Source organism: Ranitomeya imitator, chromosome 7 (assembly GCF_032444005.1).
Source record: "Ranitomeya imitator isolate aRanImi1 chromosome 7, aRanImi1.pri, whole genome shotgun sequence".
Classification (NCBI taxonomy): Eukaryota; Metazoa; Chordata; class Amphibia; order Anura; family Dendrobatidae; genus Ranitomeya; species Ranitomeya imitator.
Window position 1 is genome coordinate 107,832,780 of NC_091288.1, and position 26,954 is coordinate 107,859,733.

Sequence of the window (26,954 nt, forward strand, 5' to 3'; positions counted from 1 at the left end):
AAAAAGCAGTTGGTTTGCACAGCGGCGTACACACAGCAATGCAGCTATCAGGGAGCCTTCTAGGGCAGCCCAATGAGCTACAGCGCTGAGGGGAAAAAAAAAAAAAATTCCACTGTCCCTGCACACCGAGGGTGGTGTTGGACAGTGCAAATCGCTGCAGCACAAGCGGTTTTGTGGTTAATGGACCCTGCCTAACGCTATCCCTGCTTCTGACAAAGCGGCAGCAACCTCTCCCTAAGCTCAGATCAGCAGCAGTAAGATGGCGGTCGGCGGGAACGCCTCTTTATAGCCCCTGTGACGTCGCAGACAGCAAGCCAATCACTGCAATGCCCTTCTCTAAGATGGTGGGGACCAGGACCTATGTCATCACGCTGCCCACACTCTGCGTTTACCTTCATTGGCTGAGAAATGGCGCTTTTCGCGTCATTGAAACGCGACTTTGGCGCGAAAGTCGCGTACCGCATGGCCGACCCCGCACAGGGGTCGGATCGGGTTTCATGAAACCCCGACTTAGCCAAAAGTCGGCGACTTTTGAAAATGTTCGACCCGTTTCGCTCAACCCTAGTTCAGAATAGTCCACAGGCAAGACCTTTACATAGGAAAGCTAGGTGTCAGCTGGGCCAGGTGGGGCAAAAGATTTCGAAATCCAGTTGTGGTTCATTTTAATGAAGGTTAGATCATCTACATTTTGGGTAGCCAGACGAGTCCTTTTTTCTGTTAGTATTGAACCTGCAGCACTGAATACTCTTTCTGATAGGACACTAGCTGCCGGGCAAGCAAGCTCCTGCAATTCATATTCTGCCAATTCTGGCCAGGTGTCTAATTTTGATGCCCAGTAATCAAATGGGAATGACGGTTGAGGGAGAACATCGATAAGGGATGAAAAATAGTTAGTAACCATACTGGACAAATGTTGTCTCCTGTCACTTTGAATTGATGCTGCAGTACCTGTCCTGTCTGCGGTCATAGCAAAATCACTCCACAACCTGGTCAGAAAACCCCTCTGGCCAACGCCACTTCTGATTTCTGCCCCTCTAACACCTCTGGTCTGCTGGCCCCTGCAGCTCATGTTAGAACGATCACGGGCGCTGTGTGCAGGGAATGCCAGAAGCAAACGGTCAATAAGAGTTGATTGTTTGGTTGCTAATATTAGTTCCAAGTTCTCATGTGGCATTATATTTTGCAATTTGCCTTTATAGCGAGGATCAAGGAGGCAGGCCAACCAGTAATCGTCATCGTTCATCATTTTTGTTATGCGTGTGTCCCTTTTGAGGATACGTAAGGCATAATCCGCCATGTGGCCCAAAGTTCCAGTTCTCAAATCTGTGGTTGTGCTTGGTTGAGGGGCAGTTTCAGGCAAATCCACGTCACTTGTGTCCCTCCAAAAACCAGAACCCGGCCTTGCCGCGCCAACAATTTCCACTGGCCCCGGAAAAGCTTCCTCATTAAAAATATAATCATCCCCATCATCCTCCTCGTCCTCCTCCTCCTGTTCGCCTGCTACCTCGTCCTGTACACTGCCCTGGCCAGACAATGGCTGACTGTCATCAAGGCTTTCCTCTTCCTCAGCTGCAGACGCCTGATCCTTTATGTGCGTCAAACTTTGCATCAGCAGACGCATTAGGGGGATGCTCATGCTTATTATGGCGTTGTCTGCACTAACCGGCCGTGTGCATTCCTCAAAACACTGAAGGACTTGACACATGTCTTGAATCTTCGACCACTGCACACCTGACAACTCCATGTCTGCCATCCTACTGCCTGCCCGTGTATGTGTATCCTCCCACAAAAACATAACAGCCCGCCTCTGTTCACACAGTCTCTGAAGCATGTGCAGTGTTGAGTTCCACCTTGTTGCAACGTCTATGATTAGGCGATGCTGGGGAAGGTTCAAAGAACGCTGATAGGTCTGCATACGGCTGGAGTGTACGGGCGAATGGCGGATATGTGAGCAAAGTCCACGCACTTTGAGGAGCAGGTCGGATAACCCCGGATAACTTTTCAGGAAGCACTGCACCACCAGGTTTAAGGTGTGAGCCAGGCAAGGAATGTGTTTCAGTTGGGAAAGGGAGATGGCAGCCATGAAATTCCTTCCGTTATCACTCACTACCTTGCATGCCTCAAGATCTACAGTGCCCAGCCACGACTGCGTTTCTTTCTGTAAGAACTCGGACAGAACTTCAGCGGTGTGTCTGTTGTCGCCCAAACACTTCATAGCCAATACAGCCTGCTGACATTTGCCAGTAGCTGCCCCATAATGGGAGACCTGGTGTGCAACAGTGGCAGCTGCGGATGGAGTGGTTGTGCGACTGCGGTCTGTGGACGAGGTCTCGCTTCTGCAGGAGGACGAGGAGGAGGAGGAGGGGGTGCGAACGGCTACAGCCAACTGTTTCCTAGACCGTGGGCTAGGCAGAACTGTCCCAAACTTGCTGTCCCCTGTGGACCCTGCATCCACCACATTTACCCAGTGTGCCGTGATGGACACGTAACATCCCTGGCCATGCCTACTGGTCCATGCATCTGTTGTCAGGTGCACCTTTGTGCTCACAGATTGCCTGAGTGCATGGACGATGCGCTCTTTAACATGCTGGTGGAGGGCTGGGATGGCTTTTCTGGAAAAAAAGTGTCGACTGGGTAGCTCGTAGCGTGGTACAGCGTAGTCCATCAGGGCTTTGAAAGCTTCGCTTTCAACTAACCGGTAGGGCATCATCTCTAACGAGATTAGTCTAGCTATGTGGGTGTTCAAACCCTGTGTACGCGGATCCGAGGCTAAGTACTTCCTTTTTCTAACCATAGTCTCATGTAGGGTGAGCTGGACTGGAGAGCTGGAGATCGTGGAACTAGCGGGGGTGCCGGTGGACATGGCAGACTGAGAGACGGTGGGAGATGGTATTGTTGCTGCCGGTGCCCTAGATGCAGTGTTTCCTACTACGAAACTGGTGATTCCCTGACCCTGACTGCTTTGGCCTGGCAAAGAAACCTGCACAGATACTGCAGGTGGTGCAGAAAATGGTGGCCCTACACTGCCGGAAGGGATGTTGCGTTGATGACTAGCTTCATTGGCCGAGGGTGCTACAACCTTAAGGGACGTTTGGTAGTTAGTCCAAGCTTGCAAATGCATGGTGGTTAAATGTCTATGCATGAGACTTTTCAGATTCTGCCCTCTGCTTAAGGTAGTTGAACATTTTTGACAGATGACTTTGCGCTGATCAATTGGATGTTGTTTAAAAAAATGCCAGACTGCACTCTTTCTAGCATCGGATACCTTTTCAGGCATTGCAGACTGAGCTTTAACCGGATGGCCACGCTGTCCTCCAACAGGTTTTGACTTTGCCACGCGTTTTGGGCAAGATACGGGCCCGGCAGATGGAACCTGTTGCGATGTTGATGCCTGCTGCGGCCCCTCCTCCTCCGCTTCAGAACTGCTGCCGCCTGCACCCTGTTCCCCCAATGGCTGCCAATCGGGGTCAAGAACTGGGTCATCTATTACCTCTTCTTGTAGCTCGTGTGCAACTTCGTCTGTGTCACCGTGTCGGTCGGTGGTATAGCGTTCGTGATGGGGCAACATAGTCTCATCAGGGTCTGATTCTTGATCAGCACCCTGCGAGGGCAATGTTGTGGTCTGAGTCAAAGGACCAGCATAGTAGTCTGGCTGTGGCTGTCCATCAGTGCACTCCATGTCAGATTCAACTTGTAATGGGCATGGACTGTTAACTGCTTCACTTTCTAAGCCAGGGACGGTATGTGTAAAGAGCTCCATGGAGTAACCCGTTGTGTCGCCTGCTGCATTCTTCTCTGTTGTTGTTTTTGCTGAAGAGGACAAGGAAGCGACTTGTCCCTGACCGTGAACATCCACTAACGACGCGCTGCTTTTACTTTTACCAGTTTCACGAGAGGAGGCAAAAGAGCTAGAGGCTGAGTCAGCAAGATAAGCCAAAACTTGCTCTTGCTGCTCCGGCTTTAAAAGCGGTTTTCCTACTCCCAGAAAAGGGAGCGTTCGAGGCCTTGTGTAGCCAGACGACGAACCTGGCTCCACAGCTCCAGACTTAGGTGAAATATTTTTTTTCCCACGACCACCTGATGCTCCACCACTACCACTACCCTCATTACCAGCTGACAATGAACGCCCCCGGCCACGACCTCTTCCACCAGACTTCCTCATTGTTTTAAAAACGTTACCAAACTAACGGTATTTGTTGCTGTCACACAACTTACACGGTGAGCTATAACTTCAGTATGATTTAGCTACCCCTTTACAGGTGGGTGAGACCACAACGAAAATCAGGCACAATGTTACACACTCTGTTGTTGGTGGCAACAAATGAGAGAGATGCCACACACGCAGGACTGTCACTGAAGAAAAAAATAATTAAAAAAAATGATTTTTTAAGGAAGAATTTATAAACCAAATAAAATGAAATGATTGTTTCAGGGAGAATTTAGAAAACAAATAAAAAAAAAAATAGGCTTTCTATGGCCCACTGAGTGAGAGAGGACGCACACAGGAGTCAGGAGTGGCACACAAGCCCAGAGGACAATATTTATCTCCCACTGATTGATTTAGTGATTTTTTTCAGGTAGATTTTGGAACCCAAATCAAGCAAAAAAATAAATAGGCTTTCTATGGCCCACAATTGGAGAGAGAGAGAGAGAGAGATGGCACACCCAGGAGTCAAGACTGGCACACAAGCAGAAAGGGCAATATTAATCTCCCACTGATTTGATTTTTTTTTTTTTTCAGGGAGACTTTAGAAAAAAAAAATACAAAAAAATGAATTTTTCAGGAAGAATTTAGAAACAAAATAAAATAAAATGATTGTTTCAGGGAGAATTTAGAAAACAAATAAAAAAAATATAGGCTTTGTAGGGCCCACTGAGTGAGAGAGGACGCACACAGGAGTCAGGAGTGGCACACAAGCCCAGAGGCCAATATTTATCTCCCACTGATTGATTTATTGATTTTTTCAGGTAGAATTTAGAACCCAAATCAACCCAAAAAATAAATAGGCTTTCTATGGCCCACTATTTGTGAGAGAGATGGCACGCTCAGGACTGGCACACAAGCCCAGAGGCCAATATTAATCTCCCACTTTTTTTTTTTTTTCCCAGGGAAAATTTATAAACCCAATAAAAAAATTAATAAATAGGCTTTCTATGGCCCACTATCTGAGAGAGAGAGATGGCACGCTTAGGACTGGCACACAAGCCCAAAGGCCAATATTAATCTCCCACTGATTGATTTATTGATTTTTTCAGGCTTGGATTTTAGAACCCAAATCAAGCAAAAAAATTAATAGGCTTTCTATGGCCCACTGAGTGAGAGATGGCACACGCAGGAGTCAGGAGTGGCACACAAGCCCTGAGGCCAATATTTTTCTCCCACTGATTGATGTTGTGATTTTTTCAGGTAGATTTTGGAACCCAAATCAAGCAAAAAAATAAATAGGCTTTCTATGGCCCACTGAGTGAGAGATGGCACACACAGGAGTAAGGAGTGGCACACAAGCCCTGAGGCCAATATTTTTCTCCCACTGATTGATGTAGTGATTTTTTCAGGTAGATTTTAGAACCCAAATCAAGCAAAAAAATAAATAGGCTTTCTATGGCCCACTGAGTGAGAGATGACACAGACAGGGATGGCACTCTAGCAGAAATGCCAATCTTAATCTCCCACAAAAAAAAAAAAAAAAAAAAAAAGGAACTGTCCTTCAATTACTATCTCCCTGCAGTAATTTCAGCCAGGTATGGCAGGCAGCAATAAGGAGTGGACTGATGCACAAATTAAATAAAAAGTGTGGACAAACAAACAAGATAGCTGTGCAGAAAGGAAGGAACAAGAGGATTTGTGCTTTGAAAAAAGCAGTTGGTTTGCACAGCGGCGTACACACAGCAATGCAGCTATCAGGGAGCCTTCTAGGGTAGCCCAATGAGCTACAGCGCTGAGGAAAAAAAAAAAATGTAGCTTCCACTGTCCCTGCACACCGAAAGGCTGTGGAAATCGCTACAGCACAAGCGGTTTGGTGGTTAATGGACCCTGCCTAACGCTATCCCTGCTTCTGACGAAGCGGCAGCAACCTCTCCCTAAGCTCAGATCAGCAGCAGTAACATGGCGGTCGGCGGGAACGCCCCTTTATAGCCCCTGTGACGCCGCGGACAGCAAGCCAATCACTGCAATGCCCTTCTCTAAGATGGTGGGGACCAGGACCTATGTCATCACGCTGCCCACACTCTGCGTTTACCTTCATTGGCTGAGAAATGGCGCTTTTCGCGTCATTGAAATGCGACTTTGGCGCGAAAATCGCGTACCGCATGACCGACCCCGCACAGGGGTCGGATCGGGTTTCATGAAACCCGACTTTGCCAAAAGTCGGTGACTTTTGAAAATGAACGACCCGTTTCGCTCAACCCTACTGGCCACTTGAAGGTCTGGGTGAAACTGGAGTTTAAATCAGTGTAAATCTACTATATAATTGTCTATATAATTGTCTGTCTGTCTTTCTGTCTGTCTTTTTGTCTGTCTGTCACGGATATTCATTGGTCGCGGCCTCTGCCTGTCATGGAAATCCAAGTCGCTGATTGGTCGTGGCAAAATGTCCACGACCATTGCCACGATCAATCAGGGACGGGCACTGCAGCATAGCCGCTCCTTCCTCCCCGCAGTCAGTGCCCGCTCCATACTCCTCTCCAGTCAGCCCTCACACAGGGTTAATGGCAGCATTAATGGACCGCGTTATTCCACGGTGTAACACACTCCATTAATGCAGCTATTAACCCTGTGTGACAAACTTTTTACTATTGATGCTGCGTATGCAGCATCAATATTAAAAAGATCTAATGTTACAAATAATAATAATAAAAAAAACGTTATTCTCACCCTCCGACGTGCGTGGTGTCCTCCGCAGTGCACGCGGCAGGCTCCAGTGCCAAGGATGCTATGTGAGAAGGACCTTCCATGACATCACGGTCATGTAATCGCGACGTCATCACAGGTCCTGCGCTCATACCAACCCTGGGACCGGAAGCTGCCGCGTGCACCGCACACAAGCGCCAAGAATACAAGGGGCCCCTTGGAAGGTGAGTATATGTTTATTTTTTATTTTAAGTCTTTTTTAACCTGTTACATACGTGTCTTGGCAATATACTATGTGGCTGGGCAATATACTACGTGACTGGCCAATATACTAGGTGTCTGTGCTGTATACTACGTGGCTCTGTGCTGTATACTACGTTGCTGTGCAATATACTATGTGACTGGGCAATATACTACGTGACTGGGCAATAAACTACGTGACTGGGCAATATACTATGTGGCTGGGCAATATACTACGTAACTGGGCAATATACTACATCACTGGGCAATATACTACGTAGCTGGGCAATATACTACGTCACTGGGCAATATACTACATCACTGGGCAATATACTACGTAGCTGTGCAATATGCTACGTTGCTAGGCAATATACTACGTGGCTGGGCAATATACTACGTGGCTGGGCAATATACTACGTGGCTGGGCAATATACTACGTAGCTGTGCAATATGCTACGTTGCCAGGCAATATACTATGTGGCTGGGCAATATACTATGTGGCTGGGCAATATACTATGTGGCTGGGCAATATACTACGTCACTGGGCAATATACTACGTAGCTGGGCAATATACTACGTAACTGGGCAATATAGTGCGTGACTGGGCAATATACTACGTGGCTGGGCAATATACTACGTGGCTGGGCAATATACTACGTGGGCTGTGCAATATACTACGTGGACATGCATATTCTAGAATACCCGATGCGTTAGAATCGGGCCACCATCTAGTCACTATATAAGACCAGAGAAACATGACTAAGACAGATGCCAAAACTGGGGTACCTGTACATGTACAGGGTGCTGATACCTGCATAATTGGGGACGCCCATGCAGTGTAGGAAATCTCCCAGGGGTTTTCTGTCTTGGTCTTGCTTCTCTGATATTCCAGATGGATGATGTTTAAAAGCCTCTTGTGGATGATGCAAGTATACTGTATGTAGTTAATCTTCATATATATACGTAATCACTATATGTATTTAAGCCTTATATGTACTTATTAACCTTGGTATGTTAACATATACAAAAGTGTACGCACTCACACTATTCAATCATACTATTCCTTGAATTTTGTAGTTTGAAATAAAATTGTGTTGTATTGCAAGTATTAGCCTTATTTAAACCGTATCTGAACCTTAGCATTAAAAACATGGCAAATAAAATTGCCAAATTCTCCTGTAAATAATTCTGCAAAGATGGAACCATCATACCATTAAAAAATACGAGGGGATTTTCAGTGGTTGAAAGCAATGCTAAAGTTGAAAAACGCTTCAAAAACGCTGCGTCTGAACTAGAGTTGAGCGACTTTTACTTTTATAGGGTCGGGTTTCACGAAACCCGACTTTCTCAAAAGTCGGGTCGAGTGAAATCGGCCGATCCTATAGAAAAGTCGGGGTCGGCCGAAACACGAAACCTAATGCAGTGCAATGGGATACTATGGTTCCCAGGGTCTGAAGGAGAGGAAACTCTCCTTCAGGCCCTGGGATCCATATTTAAGTGTAAAATAAAGAATTAAAATAAAAAATATACTTACCCTCTGACGCGCCCTGGTACTAACCCGCAGCCTTCCTTCCTTAGAATCAGCGCGTGAAGGACCTTAGATGACGTCGCGGCTTGTGATTGGTCCCGCGACGTCATCTAAGGTCCTTCACGAGCTGATTCTAAGGAAGGAAGGCTGCCGGTTAGTACCAGGGCGCGTCAGAGGGTAAGTATAGCAATATTTTTTATTTTAATTCTTTATTTTACACTTAAATATGGATTCCGATACCGATTTCCGATATTGCAAACATATCGGAACTCGGTATCGGAATTCCGATACCAGATTCAGAAGATCGCCGACCTCATGGCCGACCCCACACAGGGGTCGGGTCGGGTTTCATGAAACCCAACTTTGCCAAAAGTCGGCGACTTCTGAAAATGGCTGACCCGTTTCACTCAACCTTAGTCTGAACTAAGCCTAAGTGGGGGAGGAAATTTTCGGTCTGAGGTTAAATATTTGACCTTACAGGCAAGTCATTAACCTGCAAAGGATGTGCCTTGACATATTTCCCAGCAAAATCCGTTTTGGTTTCGTTTTAGTTTTAGTGTGTTTTTTGTTTCACTGGGAAAAATGGCATGAATCTCGTAAAAAATTGATTAAAACTGTGACCTAGGAGTCAGGAATGCTTCCAGGGGCAGTCTCCATGATGCCCCTCTGTCATTTGAGCAGTGTTTCCATCATTTTCAGATGTATTTAGACCTTAAAAGGACCCCCAGGGGGGATCAGGTTAAAAATACTCAGGTCTCCCATAGACTTACATTGGGCTCGTTTTTCTGGCCAAGTACCCAAGTATTCCGATTTGCTCGACCCGAGCAACGAGCACCTGAGCATTTTAGTGCTCGCTCATCACTAGCTGTCATTCATATTCTCTGAAAAAAGGCCAAGAAAGCAAAAATTCTGGCAGGATGTGTAAACTTTTGCGCACAACTGTAGATAGATAGATAGATAGCGCTGGAGTCCTGGGTTCTAATCCCACCTTGGATGACATCTGCAGGGAGTTTGTGTGTTCTCTCCGTGTTTGCGTGGGTTTCCTCTGGGTACTCCAGTTTCCTCCCACACTCCTAAGACATACTGATAGGGAATTTAGATTGTGAGCCCCAACGGGGACAGCGATGCTAATGTGTGCAAACTGTAAAGCGCTGCGGAATATGTTTGCGCTATAGAAAAATAAAGATTATTATTATTATTATTTATAGATAGGATAAAACCTGCCAATTCATGTGCCGCGTACAGTAATATCACAGTGTGACAGGTTAGGCTAGAATAGAATGAATAGATATTCAGTGGGGATAAAAAGGATTTAGCCAGCCACCAATTGTGCAAGCTTCCCACCATAGTGGAGTTTGGAGTGTGACAGTTTGAGGTTGTGGACATGTGTCTTTTATACTGATAACAAGTTGTAACAGCTGCCATTACTACAGGTAATGAGTGTAGGACAGAGGAGCCTCATAAAGAAGAAGTTACAGGTCTGTTAGAGTCAGAAATTTTGCATATTTTTAGGTTACCAAATACAAAGGTGATATCAACCCCCCCAACTATTACCCCACTTGCCACTGCTACAGGGCAAGTGGGAAGAGTGAGGGTAAGTGGCAGAATTGGCACATCTTTTAGATGCACCTTTTCTGGGGTGGCTGATAGCTGATGATTTTAGCCTGGGGGGTGGACAGTATCCATGGCCCGCAGCTGTCTGCATAGCCTTTGCTGGTTATTAATTATAGGGGGACCCTATGTCATTTTTTTAAGGGTCTCCATTTTAATAGCCAGTAAAGGTTACTCATTTGTGAGTTGATGATATTAATAGCCTGGAAAGCTCCTTGGGTATTAACCCCTTCCAAGGCTATAGAAATCGTCCCCCAGCCGTCGGCTTTCCCTCTGCAAGTTACAAAAATTGGGTGGGAGCCCACACCATTTTTTTCTGAAAACTAATCTTTTATTAATTAAATACATGTATAGTAGGCTGCACTCACATTGTACTAATTGTATTTGTCACAAGCATCTGTATAACTATCTATTCTATTTGCATTTACTGTATGTAAACCATCTATTCTATCCTGCCGGCTCCTGCAGTGATTTTACAGTACACGGCACATGAATTGCCGGAATATCTTCTATCTGTGTAATATATATGCTGTGATGCCAGCCTAAAGGTACCGTCACACTAGACGATATCGCTAGCGATCCGTGACGTTGCAGCGTCCTCGCTAGCGATATCGTCCAGTGTGACAGGCAGCAGCGATCAGGCCCCTGCTGTGCTGTCGCTGGTCGGGGAAGAAAGTCCAGAACTTTGTTTCGTCGCTGGACTCCCCGCAGACATCGCTGAATTGGCGTGTGTGACACCGATTCAGTGATGTCTTCGCTGGTAACCAGGGTAAACATCGGGTAACTAAGCGCAGGGCCGCGCTTAGTAACCCGATGTTTACCCTGGTTACCATCGTTAAAGTAAAAAAAACAACCGCTACATACTTACCTACCGCTGTCTGTCCTCGGCGCTGTGCTTCTCTGCTCTGGCTGTGAGCACAGCGGCCGGAAAGCAGAGCGGTGACGTCACCGCTCTGCTTTCCGGCTGCCCGGCGCTCACAGCCAGAGCAGAGAAGCACAGCGCCGAGGACAGACAGCGGTGGGTAAGTATGTAGCGGTTGTTTTTTTTACTTTAACGATGGTAACCAGGGTAAAAATCGGGTTACTAAGCGCGGCCCTGCGCTTAGTTACCCGATGTTTACCCTGGTTACCGGGGACCTCGGGATCGTTGGTCGCTGGAGAGCTGTCTGTGTGACAGCTCTCTAGCGACCAAACAGCGACGCTGCAGCGATCCGGATCGTTGTCGGTATCGCTGCAGCGTCGCTTAGTGTGACGGTACCTTAAGAGTAAGAAAACACACAAACAAAGCAGAGAGGTCATACAATACAGTCTTAAGAAATCTTTAACAACTAATGCCGTCTGCTATCAATGCACCATAACTATAGCACTTGCCATTATTCAGACAAAAACAACCCCGGATTTGGCCACATTGACTGAAAAATAAAAAAATATTACAACTTTTGTAATATGGCTAAGAAATAGAAAAAAAACAATTTGTCAAGTCCTGAACGTGCTAAATACATGGGTCCTTAAAGAGAATCTATCAGCAGGTTTTTGTTATGTAATATGAAGACAGCATGAAATATGGGCTGAAACACTGAATTCAGAGATATGTCATTTTTTGGGCTGTGTGCTGTTGTTTACTTACAATGAAGGATTAAGCACTAGAAAATTATCACTGCCAGGTCTGGTGCTCATGCCACTGCTAGTCCAGTAACGCTTATGATAAGAAGCTCACTGTCAATAGATAATGTACATGTAGAGCCTTTTGTGGATGGGGACAGCTATACAGGTCCTTCTCAAAAAATTAGCATATAGTGTTAAATTTCATTATTTACCATAATGTAATGATTACAATTAAACTTTCATATATTATAGATTCATTATCCACCAACTGAAATTTGTCAGGTCTTTTATTGTTTTAATACTGATGATTTTGGCATACAACTCCTGATAACCCAAAAAACCTGTCTCAATAAATTAGCATATTTCACCCATCCAATCAAATAAAAGTGTTTTTTAATAACAAACAAAAAAACCAACAAATAATAATGTTCAGTTATGCACTCAATACTTGGTCGGGAATCCTTTGGCAGAAATGACTGCTTCAATGCGGCGTGGCATGGAGGCAATCAGCCTGTGACACTGCTGAGATGTTATGGAGGCCCAGGATGCTTCAATAGCGGCCTTAAGCTCATCCAGAGTGTTGGGTCTTGCGTCTCTCAACTTTCTCTTCACAATATCCCACAGATTCTCTATGGGGTTCAGGTCAGGAGAGTTGGCAGGCCAATTGAGCACAGTAATACCATGGTCAGTAAACCATTTACCAGTGGTTTTGGCACTGTGAGCAGGTGCCAGGTCGTGCTGAAAAATGAAATCTTCATCTCCATAAAGCATTTCAGCCGATGGAAGCATGAAGTGCTCCAAAATCTCCTGATAGCTAGCTGCATTGACCCTGCCCTTGATGAAACACAGTGGACCAACACCAGCAGCTGACATGGCACCCCACACCATCACTGACTGTGGGTACTTGACACTGGACTTCAGGCATTTTGGCATTTCCTTCTCCCCAGTCTTCCTCCAGACTCTGGCACCTTGATTTCCGAATGACATGCAAAATTTGCTTTCATCAGAAAAAAGTACTTGGGACCACTTAGCAACAGTCCAGTGCTGCTTCTCTGTAGCTCAAAAGTGGCTTTACCTGGGGAATGCGGCACCTGTAGCCCATTTCCTGCACACGCCTGTGCACGGTGGCTCTGGATGTTTCCTCACCAGACTCAGTCCACTGCTTCCTCAGGTTCCCCAAGGTCTGGAATCGGTCCTTCTCCACAATCTTCCTCAGGGTCCGGTCTCCTCTTCTCGTTGTACAGCGTTTTCTGCCACATGGTTTCCTTCCAACAGACTTACCATTGAGGTGCCTTGATACAGCACTCTGGGAGCAGCCTATTTGTTGAGAAATTTCTTTCTGGGTCTTACCCTCTTGCTTGAGGGTGTCAATGATGGCCTTCTTGACATCTGTCAGGTCGCTAGTCTTACCCATGATGGGGGTTTTGAGTAATGAACCAGGCAGGGAGTTTATAAAAGCCTCAGGTATCTTTTGCATGTGTTTAGAGTTAATTAGTTGATTCAGAAGATTAGGGTAATAGGTCGTTTAGAGAACCTTTTCTTGATATGCTAATTTATTGAGACAGGTTTTTTGGGTTATCAGGAGTTGTATGCCAAAATCATCAGTATTAAAACAATAAAAGACCTGACAAATTTCAGTTGGTGGATAATGAATCTATAATATATGAAAGTTTAATTGTAATCATTACATTATGGTAAATAATGAAATTTAACACTATATGCTAATTTTTTGAGAAGGACCTGTATCTAAGAACTCTGATTGTATCATAACTGCTGCATCCAGTAAACTAAGTGGTTCATTTTTGGAATCAGGGTCTCTTTTCCTACGCTATGCTGCTCTCAGAGAAGGTAGCATAAGCCTGGTGACAGATTCTTTTTAAGGGTTTAAAGTAATATTTTTTAATTGATTATTGTATGTCTCTTTAGGCCTACGTTACTTGCGCATTGGGTATACACTTTGTAGGATATGTGATGATTTGCTTTGGAGCAACAAACTCCATCGCCTCCATGGCCTTTGGAAAACTTTCTCAGTATACAGGACGGATTGCCCTTTTTTTGCTAGGTAGGAAATTAAATAAATAATACACTTTTTATGCAATGTTGAACCAGTTTAATTATTGTCTCAATTTGAAATAATGTGTATAGTGTCATGAAAATATACAGCTCTGGCAAAAATTAAGAGAGCACCACATCAAATCCCTGTCATGGGCAGCACAATCTCCAGACCTGAACCCCATTGAAAACCTCTGGAATGTAATCAAGAGGATGATGGATAGTCAAAAGCCATCAAAGAAAGAAGAACTGCTTACATTTTTGCACCAGAAGCAGTGTGAAAGACTGGCGGAAAGCATGCCAAGACGCATGAAAGCTGTGATTAAAAATCATGGTTATTCCACAAAGTATTGATTTTGGAACTCTTCCTGAGTTAAAACATTAGTATTGTTGTTTCTAAATGATTATGAACTTGTTTTATTTGCATTATTTGAGGTCTGAAAGCCCTGGTTTTGTTTTTTTTTATTTTGACCATTTTTCTTTGTCAGAAAAAAAAAATACAAAATTTATTGCTTGGAAATTTGGAGACATGTCAGAAGTTTATAGAATAAACTAACAACTTACATTTTACTCAAAAATATACCTATAAAGAGTACTGAACATTTTGTAGTGGTCTCTTATTTTTTGCCAGAGCTGTATATGCCAAATGTTTTATGTGGAATGTTTTCATATTAAATCCATAACAACATTTTACTTGCAAAACTATAAGTTTGCACCATGTATTACTAAGAATTATTACTCTAGAACATTGAAACTGAATTACTCACATAAAAAATGGGAAGATAAAAGAAACTATATAATGTATATGTCACAATTCCTCTGCTCAGCGAATTATTGCTATGCTGTTCTATGAAAACAGTCTTGCTGAGCTGTCTGTGTCTTGACTGAAAGCTCTGCTGTCCAATCTGTGACTGGGACGTGCAAAGCTTTCTGCAGGTGTCCAGTGTCCTGGTGATCGCCCAGCTACTTAACTGAGCTGTCTGCCCCTGATCCCTACCAGAAGTACAGTACAGACCAAAAGTTTGGACACACCTTCTCATTGAAAGATTTTTCTGTATTTTCATGACTATGAAAATTGTACATTCACACCAAAGGCATCAAAACAATGAATTAACACATGTGGAATTACTGTATATACTTAACAAAAAAGTGTGAAACAACTGAAAATATGTCTTACTAGCTGAAGAGCCCGGCGTTGCCTGGGCATAGTAAATATCTGTGGTTAGTTATAGCACCTCACGCTTCTCATTTTCCCCCTCACATCTCTCATTTTCTCCGTTACATTTCTCATTTTCCCCCTCACTCCTCTTATTTTCCCCCTCACTCCTCTCATTCCCCCAACATCTGTCATTTTCTGATAACTCCACTATTTTCCCTCACTCCTCTCATTTTGGACTCACACCTTTTCATTTTCATGTCACACCTCTCATTTTCCCCTCAGTATATACATGTTTGTCATCTCCCTTATATATAGTATACACCTGTATGTCATCTCCTGTATATAGTATATACCTGTATGTCATCTCCCCTGTATATAGTATATACCTGCTGTATGTCATCTCCTCCTCTATATACCTATGTGTCATCTCCTCTTTTATATAGTATATACCTGTAGGTCATCTCATCCTGTATATAGTATATACATGTGTCATCTCCTCCTGTATATAGTATATACCTGTAAGTCATCTCCTCCTGTATATAGTATATACCTGTGTGTCATCTCCTCCTGTATATAGTATGAACCTGTATGTCATCTCCTCTTGTATATAGTATATGCCTGTGTGTCATCTCCCCTGTATATAGTATATTTGTGTGTCATCTTCCCTGTTTATAGTATATACGTGTGTCATCTCCTCCTGTATATAGTATATACCTGTGTGTCATCTCCTCCTGTATATAGTATATACCTGTGTCATCTCCCCTGTATATAGTATATACCTGTGTGTCATCTATTCCTGTATATAGTATATATCTGTGTGTCATCTTCCCTGTATATAGTATATATGTGTGTCATCTCCCCTGTATATAGTATATATGTGTGTCATCTCCTCCTGTATATTGTATATACCTGTGTGTCACCTCCTCCTGTATATAGTATATACCTGTCATCTCCTCCTGTATATAGTATATACCTGTGTGTCATCTCCCCTGTATATAGTATATACCTGTGTCATCTCCCCTGTATATAGTACATACGTGTGTCATCTCCTCCTGTATATAGTATATACCTGTATGTCATCATCTCCTCTTGTATATAGTATATACCTGTGTGTCATCTCCTCCTGTATATAGTATATACCTGTGTGTCATCTCCCCTGTATATAGTATATACCTGTGTGTCATCTCCCCTGTATATAGTACATACGTGTGTCATCTCCTCCTGTATATAGTATATACCTGTATATCATCATCTCCTCCTGTATATAGTATATACCTGTGTGTCATCTCCTCCTGTACATAGTATATATCTGTGTGTCATCTCCCCTGTATATAGTATAAATCTGTATGTCATCTCCTCCTGTATTAGACCGCATTCACACATTATTTGGTCAGTATTCTTACTTCAGTATTTGTAAGCTAAATTGGCAGCCTGATAAATTCCCAGCCAACAGAAAGCCCTCCCCCCTGGCAGTATATATTAGCTCACACATACACATAATAGACAGGTCATGTGACTGACAGCTGCCGTATTTCCTATATGGTACATTTGTTGCTCTTGTAGTTTGTCTGCTTATTAATCAGATTTTTATTTTTGAAGGATAATACCAGACTTGTGTGTGTTTTAGGGCGAGTTTCATGTGTCAAGTTATGTGTGTTGAGTTGAATGTGGCGACATGTATGTAGCGACTTTTGTGAGATGAGTTTTGTGTGGCGACATGCGTGTAGCAACTTTTTGTGTGTCGAGTTGCATGTGACAGGTTAGTGTAGCAAGTTTTGTGCATAGCGAGTTTTGCGCGTGGCGAGTTTTGTGTGGTGCGTTTTGCATATAGTTTTGTGTGAGGCAACTTTTGCATGTGTTGCAACTTTTGTGCATGTGGCAATTTTTCCGTGTGTGCAAGTTTTGCATGTGGCAAGTTTTCCATGAGGTGAGTTTTGCACGTGTGGCGAGTTTTGCATAAGCCTAGTTTTGCATGTGGCGAGTTTTGCACGGCAACTTTTGTGCTACTACTTTTATGTGGCGAGTAGGGTTGAGCGAAACGGATCGTTCATTTTCAAAAGTCGCCGACTTTTGGCACAGTCGGGTTTCACGAAACCCGACCCGATCCCTGTGTGGGGTCGGCCATGCGGTACGCGACTTTCGCGCCAAAGTCGCGTTTCAATGACGCGAAAAGCGCCATTCGTCAGCCAATGAAGGTGGACGCAGAGTGTGGGCAGAGTGATGACATAGGTCCTGGTCCCCACCATGTTAGAGAAGGGCATTGCAGTGATTGGCTTGCTGTCTGCGGCGTCACAGGGGCTATAAAGAGGCGTTCCCGCCGACCGCCATCTTACTGCTGCTGATCTGAGCATAGGGAGAGGTTGCTGCCGCTTCGTCAGAAGCAGGGATAGCGTTAGGCAGGGTCCATTAACCACCAAACCGCTTTTGCTGTAGCGATTTCCACTGTCCAACACCACCTTTTGTTTCAAGGGACAGTGGAAGCTACATTTTTTTTCCTCAGCGCTGTAGCTCATTGGGCTTCCCTAGAAGGCTCCCTGATAGCTGCATTGCTGTGTGTACGCCGCTGTGCAAACCAACTGCTTTTTTCAAAGCACAAATCCTGTTGTTCCTTCCTTTCTGCACAGCTATCTTTTTTGTTTGTCCACACTTTTGATGGAATTTGTGCAGCAGTCCACTCCTTATTTCTGCCTGCCATACCTGGCTGAGATTACTGCAGGGAGATAGTAATTGTAGGACAGTCCCTTTTTTTTTAATTCTCCCTAAAAAAATAAGTTGTGGGAGATTAAGACTGGCATTTCTGCTAGAGTGCCAGTCCTGATTGTGCCATCTCTCTTAAATAGTGGGCCACAGAAAGCTTAGTGTTTTTTTTTTTAATTTGGTATCTAAATTCTCCCTGAAAAAAAAAACCTGTGGGAGATTAATATTGGCCTTTCTGCTTGTCTGCCAGTCCTGAGTGTGCCATCTCTCTTAAATAGTGGGCCAAAGAATGCCTAGTTTTTTTTTTTAAATTTGGTATCTAAATTCTCCTTGAAAAAAATTTAAAAAAACCTGTGGGAGATTAATATTGGCCTTTCTGCTTGTCTGCCAGTCCTGAGTGTGCCATCTCTCTTAAATAGTGGGCCATAGAAAGCCTAGTGTTTTTTTAAAAAAAATTTGGTATCTAAATTCTCCCTGAAAAAAAAAACCTGTGGGAGATTAATATTGGCCTTTCTGCTTGTCTGCCAGTCCTGATTGTGCCATCTCTCTTAAATAGTGGGCCATAGAAAGCCTATTTTTTTTTTTTTAAATTTGGTATCTAAATTCTCCCTGAAAAAATAAAAAAAAACCTGTGGGAGATTAATATTGGCCTTTCTGCTTGTCTGCCAGTCCTGAGTGTGCCATCTGTCTTAAATAGTGGGCCATAGAAAGCCTAGTGTTTTTTTTTAAATTTGGTATCTAAATTCTCCCTGAAAAAAAAAACCTGTGGGAGACTAATATTGGCCTTTCTGCTTGTCTGCCAGTCCTGATTGTGCCATCTCTCTTAAATAGTGGGCCATAGAAAGCCTATTTATTTTAAATTTGGTATCTAAATTCTCCCTGAAAAAAATAAAAAAAAACCTGTGGGAGATTAAGATTGGCCTTTCTGCTTGTCTGCCAGTCCTGAGTGTGCCATCTGTCTTAAATAGTGGGCCATAGAAAGCCTAGTGTTTTTTTTTTTAATTTGGTATCTAAATTCTCCCTGAAAAAATAAAAAAAAAACTGTGGGAGATTAATATTGGCCTTTCTGCTTGTCTGCCAGTCCTGAGTGTTCCATCTCTCTTAAATAGTGGGCCATAGAAAGCCTAGTTTTTTTGTTAAAAAAATTTGGTATCTAAATTCTCCCTGAAAAAAAAAAAAACAGTGGGAGATTAATATTGGCCTTTGTGCTTGAGTGACAGTCCTGCGTGTGTGTGGCATCTCTCTCATTTGGTGCCACAGAAAACAATGTGTAACATCGTGCCTGATTTTCCTTGCGGTCTCACCTGCCTATAAAGGGATATCTAAATCATACAGAAGTTAGAGTTCACCTAGTAAGTTGTTTGACAGTAACAAATACTGTTAGTTTGGTGACGTTTTTAAAACAATGAGGAAGTCTGGTGGAAGAGGTCGTGGGCGTTCATTGCCAGCTAGTAATGATGGTAGTGGTAGTGGAGCATCGGGTGGTCGTGGGAAAAACAATATAGCACCTAAGTCTCGAGCTGTGGAGCCAGGTTCGTCGTCTGGCTACACAAGGCCTCGAACGCTCCCTTTTCTGGGAGTAGGAAAACCGCTTTTAAAGCCGGAGCAGCAAGAGCAAGTTTTGGCTTACCTTGCAGACTCAGCCTCTAGCTCTTTTGCCTCCTCTTCTGAAACTGGTAAATGTAAAAGCAGCACGTCGTTAGTGGATGTTCACGGTCAGGGAGAAGTCGCTTCCTTGTCCTCTTCAGCAAAAACAGCAACAGAGAAGGATGCAGCAGGCGACACAACGGGTTACTCCATGGAGCTCTTTACACATACCGCCCCTGGCTTAGAAAGTGGAACAGTTAACAGGCCATGCCCATTACAAGTTGAATCTGACATGGAGTGCACTGATGCACAGCCACAGCCAGACTACTATGCTGGTCCTTTGACTCAGACCACAACATTGCCCTCGCAGGGTACTGATCCAGAATCAGACCCTGATGAGACTATGTTGCCCCGTCACGAACGCTATACCACCGACTTACACGGTGAAACAGACGAAGTTGCACACGAGCTAGAAGAGGAGGTTATAGATGACCCAGTTGTTGACCACGATTGGCAGCCATTGGGGGAACAGGGTGCAGGCTGCAGTAGTTCTGAAGCGGAGGAGGAGGGGCCGCAGCAGGCATCAACATCGCAACAGGTTCCATCTGCCGGGCCCGTAGATGGCACAAAATGTGTTGCAAAGCCAAAACCTGTTGGAGGACAGCGTGGCCATCCGGTTAAAGCTCAGTCTACAATGCCTGAAAAGGGATCCGATGCTAGAAAGAGTGCAGTCTGGCATTTTTTTAAACAGCATCCAATTGATCAGCGCAAAGTCATGTTAGGGTTGGCGGAACGCACCAAATATATAGTTTATTAAATGGAATTGGTGCGTTCGCAACCCGGGATCCACCGTGCATGAAAGTACCTGCTGCTAAGTAAGACGGACAATATGGCGGTACTATAAGTATACATACAAGGGTTAACTTCACCCTGCGAGAAGGAAGCGATCCTGTTGCATCACAGGACCGCGGTACCGCACATAGAGCGCGAGCAATAAGTCAGCGAACACAACCCCAACTAGGATTGAAGTCCGATTAGACCACTGCTGGCACAACACCGCAACTGGGTGTGTAAGGAAACTATTGAAATAGTAAATAAAGGCACGAGAGTGCGTGCGGTGCCGCACTGACAGATGCCACTAACCACCCAGGCTTGGGTAAGGAAAGCGCAGAGGAAGCGCACGGCGCCGTACTGGCGGACACAGCAACTGGACGCTGTGATGTGTGTTACGTGCTGTTGGATAAGTCGGGCGCTAGATAGCAAACATACACCTTCCGCGAACAGACATTCAATAGGGAGGGTAATTTAAAGAGCGACTTTCACTCACAACACACACACATATTTACAAGACAATACTAGCGCATGGCCGTGCGGTCATGCGCAGTTTATATAGTTGCAGCACAGGAAGCTGCTACTGAAGTTTTTGCCCTTTCAGGACCTTCCAGGAGGACCAATGGAAAGTGCTGCAGTACCTGAGCATGTTTTGCCCTTTCAGGACCTTCCAGGAGGACCAATGGAATGTACTGCAGTACCTGAGCATGTGACCGAACATGTGGCCCTCGACCTCCAATAGGAGACCCTGCCCCGGGCATGCTCAGTGTGAGCAAATAAGGACTTAGTCCCAGAGAGGCTTGCTCGCCGCAGATCAGTGCAGGGTACCATAGGAAAGCCAGAAAAGGCAGTAGTGACCCTATGCACTGAATCAGCCTCAGTGAGATGCTGGGAGTGATGTCTCCGCTGAGCAGAGCCCACTGCGGCCGATACCGAATGGGAGACCGCAGCAGGCACGGATCGAGATTCCCCCTGTGCAGCAGAGGAAACTCGACTCCTAACAAGTCATCTGTCAAAAATGTTCAACTATCTTAAGCAGAGGTCAGAATCTGAAAAGTCTAAATACAAGTTGCATGCATAGACATTTAACCACCATGCATTTGCTAGCCTGGACTAACTACCAAACGTCCCTTAAGGTTGTAGCACCCTCGGCCAATGAAGCTAGTCAGCAACGCTACATCCCTTCCGTCACTGTAAGGCCACCATTTTCCGCACCACCTGCAGTATCTGTGCAGGTTTCTTTGCCAGGCCAAAGCAGTCAGGGTCAGGGAATCACCAGTTTCGTAGTAGGAAACACTGCATCTAGGGCACCGGCGGCAACAATACGGTCTCCAACCGTCTCTCAGTCTGCCATGTCCACCGGCACCCCCGCTAGTTCCACAATCTCCAGCTCTCCAGTCCAGCTCACCCTACATGAGACTCTGGTTAGAAAAGGGAAGTACTTAGCCTCGCATCCGCGTTCACAGGGTTTGAACGCCCACATAGCTAGACTAATCTCGTTAGAGATTATGCCCTACCGGTTAGTTGAATGTGAAGCTTTCAAAGCCCTGATGGACTACGCTGTACCACGCTACGAGCTACCCAGTCGACACTTCTTTTCGCGAAAAGCCATCCCAGCCCTCCACCAGCATGTTAAAGAGCGCATCGTCCATGCACTCAGGCAATCTGTGAGTACAACGGTGCACCTGACAACAGATGCATGGACCAGTAGGCATGGCCAGGGACGTTACGTGTCCATCACGGCACACTGGGTAAATGTGGTGGATGCAGGGTCCACAGGGGACAGCAAGTTTGGGACAGTTCTGCCTAGCCCACGGTCTAGGAAACAGTTGGCTGTAGCCGTTCGCACCCCCTCCTCCTCCTCCTCGTCCTCCTGCAGAAGCGAGACCTCGTCCACAGACCGCAGTCGCACAACCACTCCATCCGCAGCTGCCACTGTTGCACACCAGGTCTCCCATTATGGGGCAGCTACTGGCAAACGTCAGCAGGCTGTATTGGCTATGAAGTGTTTGGGCGACAACAGACACACCGCTGAAGTTCTGTCCGAGTTCTTACAGAAAGAAACGCAGTCGTGGCTGGGCACTGTAGATCTTGAGGCAGGCAAGGTAGTGAGTGATAACGGAAGGAATTTCATGGCTGCCATCTCCCTTTCCCAACTGAAACACATTCCTTGCCTGGCTCACACCTTAAACCTGGTGGTGCAGTGCTTCCTGAAAAGTTATCCGGGGTTATCCGACCTGCTCCTCAAAGTGCGCGAACTTTGCTCGCATATCCGCCATTAGCCCGTACACTCCAGCCGTATGCAGACCTATCAGCGTTCTTTGAACCTTCCCCAGCATCGCCTAATCATAGACGTTGCAACAAGGTGGAACTCAACACTGCACATGCTTCAGAGACTGTGTGAACAGAGGCGTGCTGTTATGTATTTGTGGGAGGATACACATAGACGGGCAGGCAGTAGGATGGCAGACATGGAGTTGTCAGGTATGCAGTGGTCGAAGATGCAAGACATGTGTCAAGTCCTTCAGTGTTTTGAGGAATGCACACGGCTGGTTAGTGCAGACAATGCCATAATAAGCATGAGCATCCCCCTAATGCGTCTGCTGATGCAAAGTTTGACGCACATAAAGGAGCAGGCGTCTGCAGCAGAGGAAGAGGAAAGCCTTGATGACAGTCAGCCATTGTCTGGTCAGGGCAGTGTACAGGACGAGGTAGCGGGCGAACAGGAGGAGGAGGATGAGGAGGATGATGGGGATGAGTATTTTTTTAATGAGGAAGCTTTTCCGGGGCCACGGGAAATTGGTGGCGTGGCAAGGCCGGGTTCTGGTTTTTTGAGGGACACAAGTGACGTAGATTTGCCTGAAACAGCCATTCAAACCAGCACTACCGCAGATTTGACAACTGGAACTTTGGCCCACATGGCGGATTATGCCTTACGTATCCTCAAAAGGGACACACGCATTACTAAAATGATGAACGATGATGATTACTGGTTGGCCTGCCTCCTTGATCCTCGCTATAAAGGCAAACTGCTAAAAATTATGCCACATGAGAACTTGGAACTAATATTAGCAACCAAACAATCAACTCTTGTTGACCGTTTGCTTCAGACATTCCCAGCACACAGCGCCCGTGATCGTTCTCACACGAGCTGCAGGGGGCAGCAGACCAGAGGTGTTAGAGGTGCACAAATCAGAAGTGGCGTTGGACAGAGGGGTTTTCTGACAAGGTTGTGGAGTGATTTTGCTATGACCGCAGACAGGACAGGTACTGCAGCATCAATTCAAAGTGACAGGAGACAACATTTGTCCAGTATGGTTACTAACTATTTTTCATCCCTTATCGATGTTCTCCCTCAACCATCATTCCCATTTGATTACTGGGCACCCAAATTAGACACCTGGCCAGAATTGGCAGAATATGCATTGCAGGAGCTTGCTTGCCAGGCAGCTAGTGTCTTATCAGAAAGAGTATTCAGTGCTGCAGGTTCAATATTAACCGAAAAAAGGACTCGTCTGGCTACCCAAAATGTTGATGATCTAACATTCATTAAAATGAACCACAACTGGATTTCAAATTCTTTTGCCCCACCTTGCCCGGCTGACACCTAGCTTTCCTATGAAAAGGTCTTGCTTGTGGACTACTCTGACTGACTTTTCCAATCGCGTAATTTGCAGCAGCTGATTGTTCAGCATACGACATGTTTACACCTCCCTAAATGGCCAAAATCCTCCCCACGGGGCCGTGGTCTCGCCACTTGGCGCAAGCACCCGTGAGAGTGCCGTTTGTCTGAAGAGGTGGGTGTGCCCGCTTTTGGTCGACGGCACTGCCACTGGGTCCCTCATAGTACAATAAAGTGTCTCTGGCGGTGGTGGTGCGCAACCAACATCAGACACACTGTTGTAACATGAGGGGCCCTGGGCCTGTACCACCAGCCACAAGAGAGTTCCCCCCCCCAGCTCAAACATTACTCTACCACTTGCACAATTATCTCTCACAGTTCCACCGATGTTTAGTCTATGCGCTGACATCATTCAATTCCTGGCACTGATAATACCAATGTGTTGACATGTATGATGGTACTTAACATAGTCAGGGGCAGTGTCCTATATTTACACCAGTAAATAATTAGCGCCAAATTACTAGGTCTAAAACTCAGTAGAGGAGCCCACCCCTGTAACTAAGTATTCCACCCTTTTGTGTTTTGGTTTTGTTGTAATGCGAGACATTAACATCTATATATTTTTTTGGAGTACTAACTGGCAGACACTCATTACAATCGGCCTCCGCTGACAACACCAATGCTGCCTGCGTACCCCTGCAAGAGAATTGCAAGTGCCTACAGCCAAATTTTGTTATGTTAGGCCTACTATGCCTGTCTGCGGTCCCTCCTGCCACTAGTCCTCAAGTGACCTGTCTACTGCTGCCCGTGTACCCCTGGAACCAATTTAAAAGTGCCTACAGCCAAATTTTGTTATGTTAGGCCTACTACGCCTGTCTGCAGTCCCTCCTGCCACTAGTCCTCAAGTGACCTGTCTACTGCTGCCCATGTACCCCTGGAACCAATTTAAAAGTGCCTACAGCCAAATTTTGTTATGTTAGGCCTACTACGCCTGTCTGCGGTCCCTCCTTCCACTAGTCCTCCAGTGACCTGTCTACTGCTGCCCGTGTACCCCTGGAACCAATTTAAAAGTGCCTACAGCCAAATTTTGTTATGTTAGGCCTACTACACCTGTCTGCGGTCCCTCCTGCCACTAGTCCTCAAGTGACCTGTCTACTGCTGCCCGTGTACCCCTGGACCTAATTTAAAAGTGCCTACAGCCAAATTTTGTTATGTTAGGACTACTACGCCTGTCTGCGGTCCCTCCTTCCACTAATCCTCCACTGACCAGACCACTGCTGCCCGTGTACCCCTGGAACCTATTTTAAATTGCAAAGAGCATCCTTTTTTTAATAGTAGGCATACAAACTCTGTCTGTAGCCCATAATTGAAATTGTCCTCCACTGAACAGACCAATGCTGCCTGTGTACCCCTGTAACGTTTTTTAAACTGCATTGAGCCAAATGTTGTGGTTAAGGCCTACTACCTGTGTCTGTCTGCGCCACTCAATACAGCTGTCCTCTTTTTAAAAAAGCTGAGCGTCAATAGTCTGGTTTTCAGCCTATAGGAATTTGAAAACTGCATTGGGGCTACTACTACTACTTCGGTAGGGCCTACTAACGGTTTCTGCCGCTCCAAGGTGTTCCCCAGGTTTCCTCTCCATAGCTTAGAGCTTCTAGCTCTCGTTTAGTAGTTGTTGAAAACAACACTGCATTCGGCCTACAAGTTGGGTCTGGGGTGTAGAGACGGTGTGTTCCACTCCAAGGTGTTCCCCAGGTTGCCTCTCCATTGCTTCAATCTTAAAGCTCTTGTTTAGTAGTTGTTGAAAACTACGCTGCATTCGGCCTACAAGTTGGGTCTGGGGTGTAGAGACGGTGTCTTCCGCTCCAAGGTGTTCTCCAGGTTTCCTCTCCATTGCTTCAATCTTAAAGCTCTTCTTAAGTAGTTGTTGAAAACAACACTGCATTCGGCCTACAAGTTGGGTCTGGGTTGTAGAGACGGTGTCTTCCGCTCCAAGGTGTTCTCCAGGTTTCCTCTCCATTGCTTCAATCTTCTGGCTCTCGTTTAGTAGTTGCTGAAAACAACACTGCATTCGGCCTACAAGTTGGGTCTGGGTTGTAGAGATGGTGTCTTCCACTCCAAGGTGTTCTCCAGGTTTCCTCTCCATAGCTTCGAGCTTCTAGCTCTCGTTTAGTAGTTGTTGAAAACAACACTGCATTAGGCCTACAAGTTGGGTCTGGGTTGTAGAGATGGTGTCTTCCACTCCAAGGTGTTCCCCAGGTTGCCTCTCCATTGCTTCAATCTTAAAGCTCTTGTTTAGTAGTTGTTGAAAACAACACTGCATTTGGCCTACAAGTTAGGTCTGGGGTGTAGAGACGGTGTCTTCCGCTCCAAGGTGTTCTCCAGGTTGCCTCTCCATTGCTTCAATCTTCTGGCTCTCGTTTAGTAGTTGTTGAAAACAACACTGCATTCAGCCTACAAGTTGGGTCAGGGTTGTAGAGACGGTGTCTTCCACTCCAAGGTGTTCCCCAGGTTTCCTCTCCATAGCTTCGAGCTTCTAGCTCTCGTTTAGTAGTTGTTGAAAACAACACTGCATTAGGCCTACAAGTTGGGTCTGGGTTGTAGAGACGGTGTCTTCCACTCAAAGGTGTTCCCCAGGTTGCCTCTCCATTGCTTGAATCTTAAAGCTCTTGTTTAGTAGTTGTTGAAAACAACACTGCATTTGGCCTACAAGTTGGGTCTGGGGTGTAGAGACGGTGTCTTCCGCTCCAAGGTGTTCCCCAGGTTGCCTCTCCATTGCTTCAATCTTAAAGCTCTTCTTAAGTAGTTGTTGAAAACAACACTGCATTCGGCCTACAAGTTGGGTCTGGGTTGTAGAGACGGTGTCTTCCGCTCCAAGGTGTTCTCCAGGTTTCCTCTCCATTGCTTCAATCTTAAAGCTCTTCTTAAGCAGTTGTTGAAAACAACACTGCATTCGGCCTACAAGTTGGGTCTGGGTTGTAGAGACGGTGTCTTCCGCTCCAAGGTGTTCTCCAGGTTTCCTCTCCATTGCTTCAATCTTAAAGCTCTTCTTAAGTAGTTGTTGAAAACAACACTGCATTCGGCCTACAAGTTGGGTCTGGGTTGTAGAGACGGTGTCTTCCGCTCCAAGGTGTTCTCCAGGTTTCCTCTCCATTGCTTCAATCTTCTGGCT

The 26,954-nt window shown here is 45.5% G+C and overlaps 1 protein-coding gene across 1 annotated transcript in view; it reads left to right on the top strand.

Moving 5' to 3' along the window:
- The window catches only part of LOC138644852 (protein unc-93 homolog A-like), a 345,859-nt gene that overhangs the window by 170,416 nt on the left and 148,489 nt on the right, over positions 1–26,954 (top strand). The window contains exon 6 of the mRNA XM_069733739.1: positions 13,761–13,896. Coding sequence (XP_069589840.1) covers positions 13,761–13,896 — 136 coding nt within the window. The remainder of the gene's footprint in view (positions 1–13,760; positions 13,897–26,954) is intronic.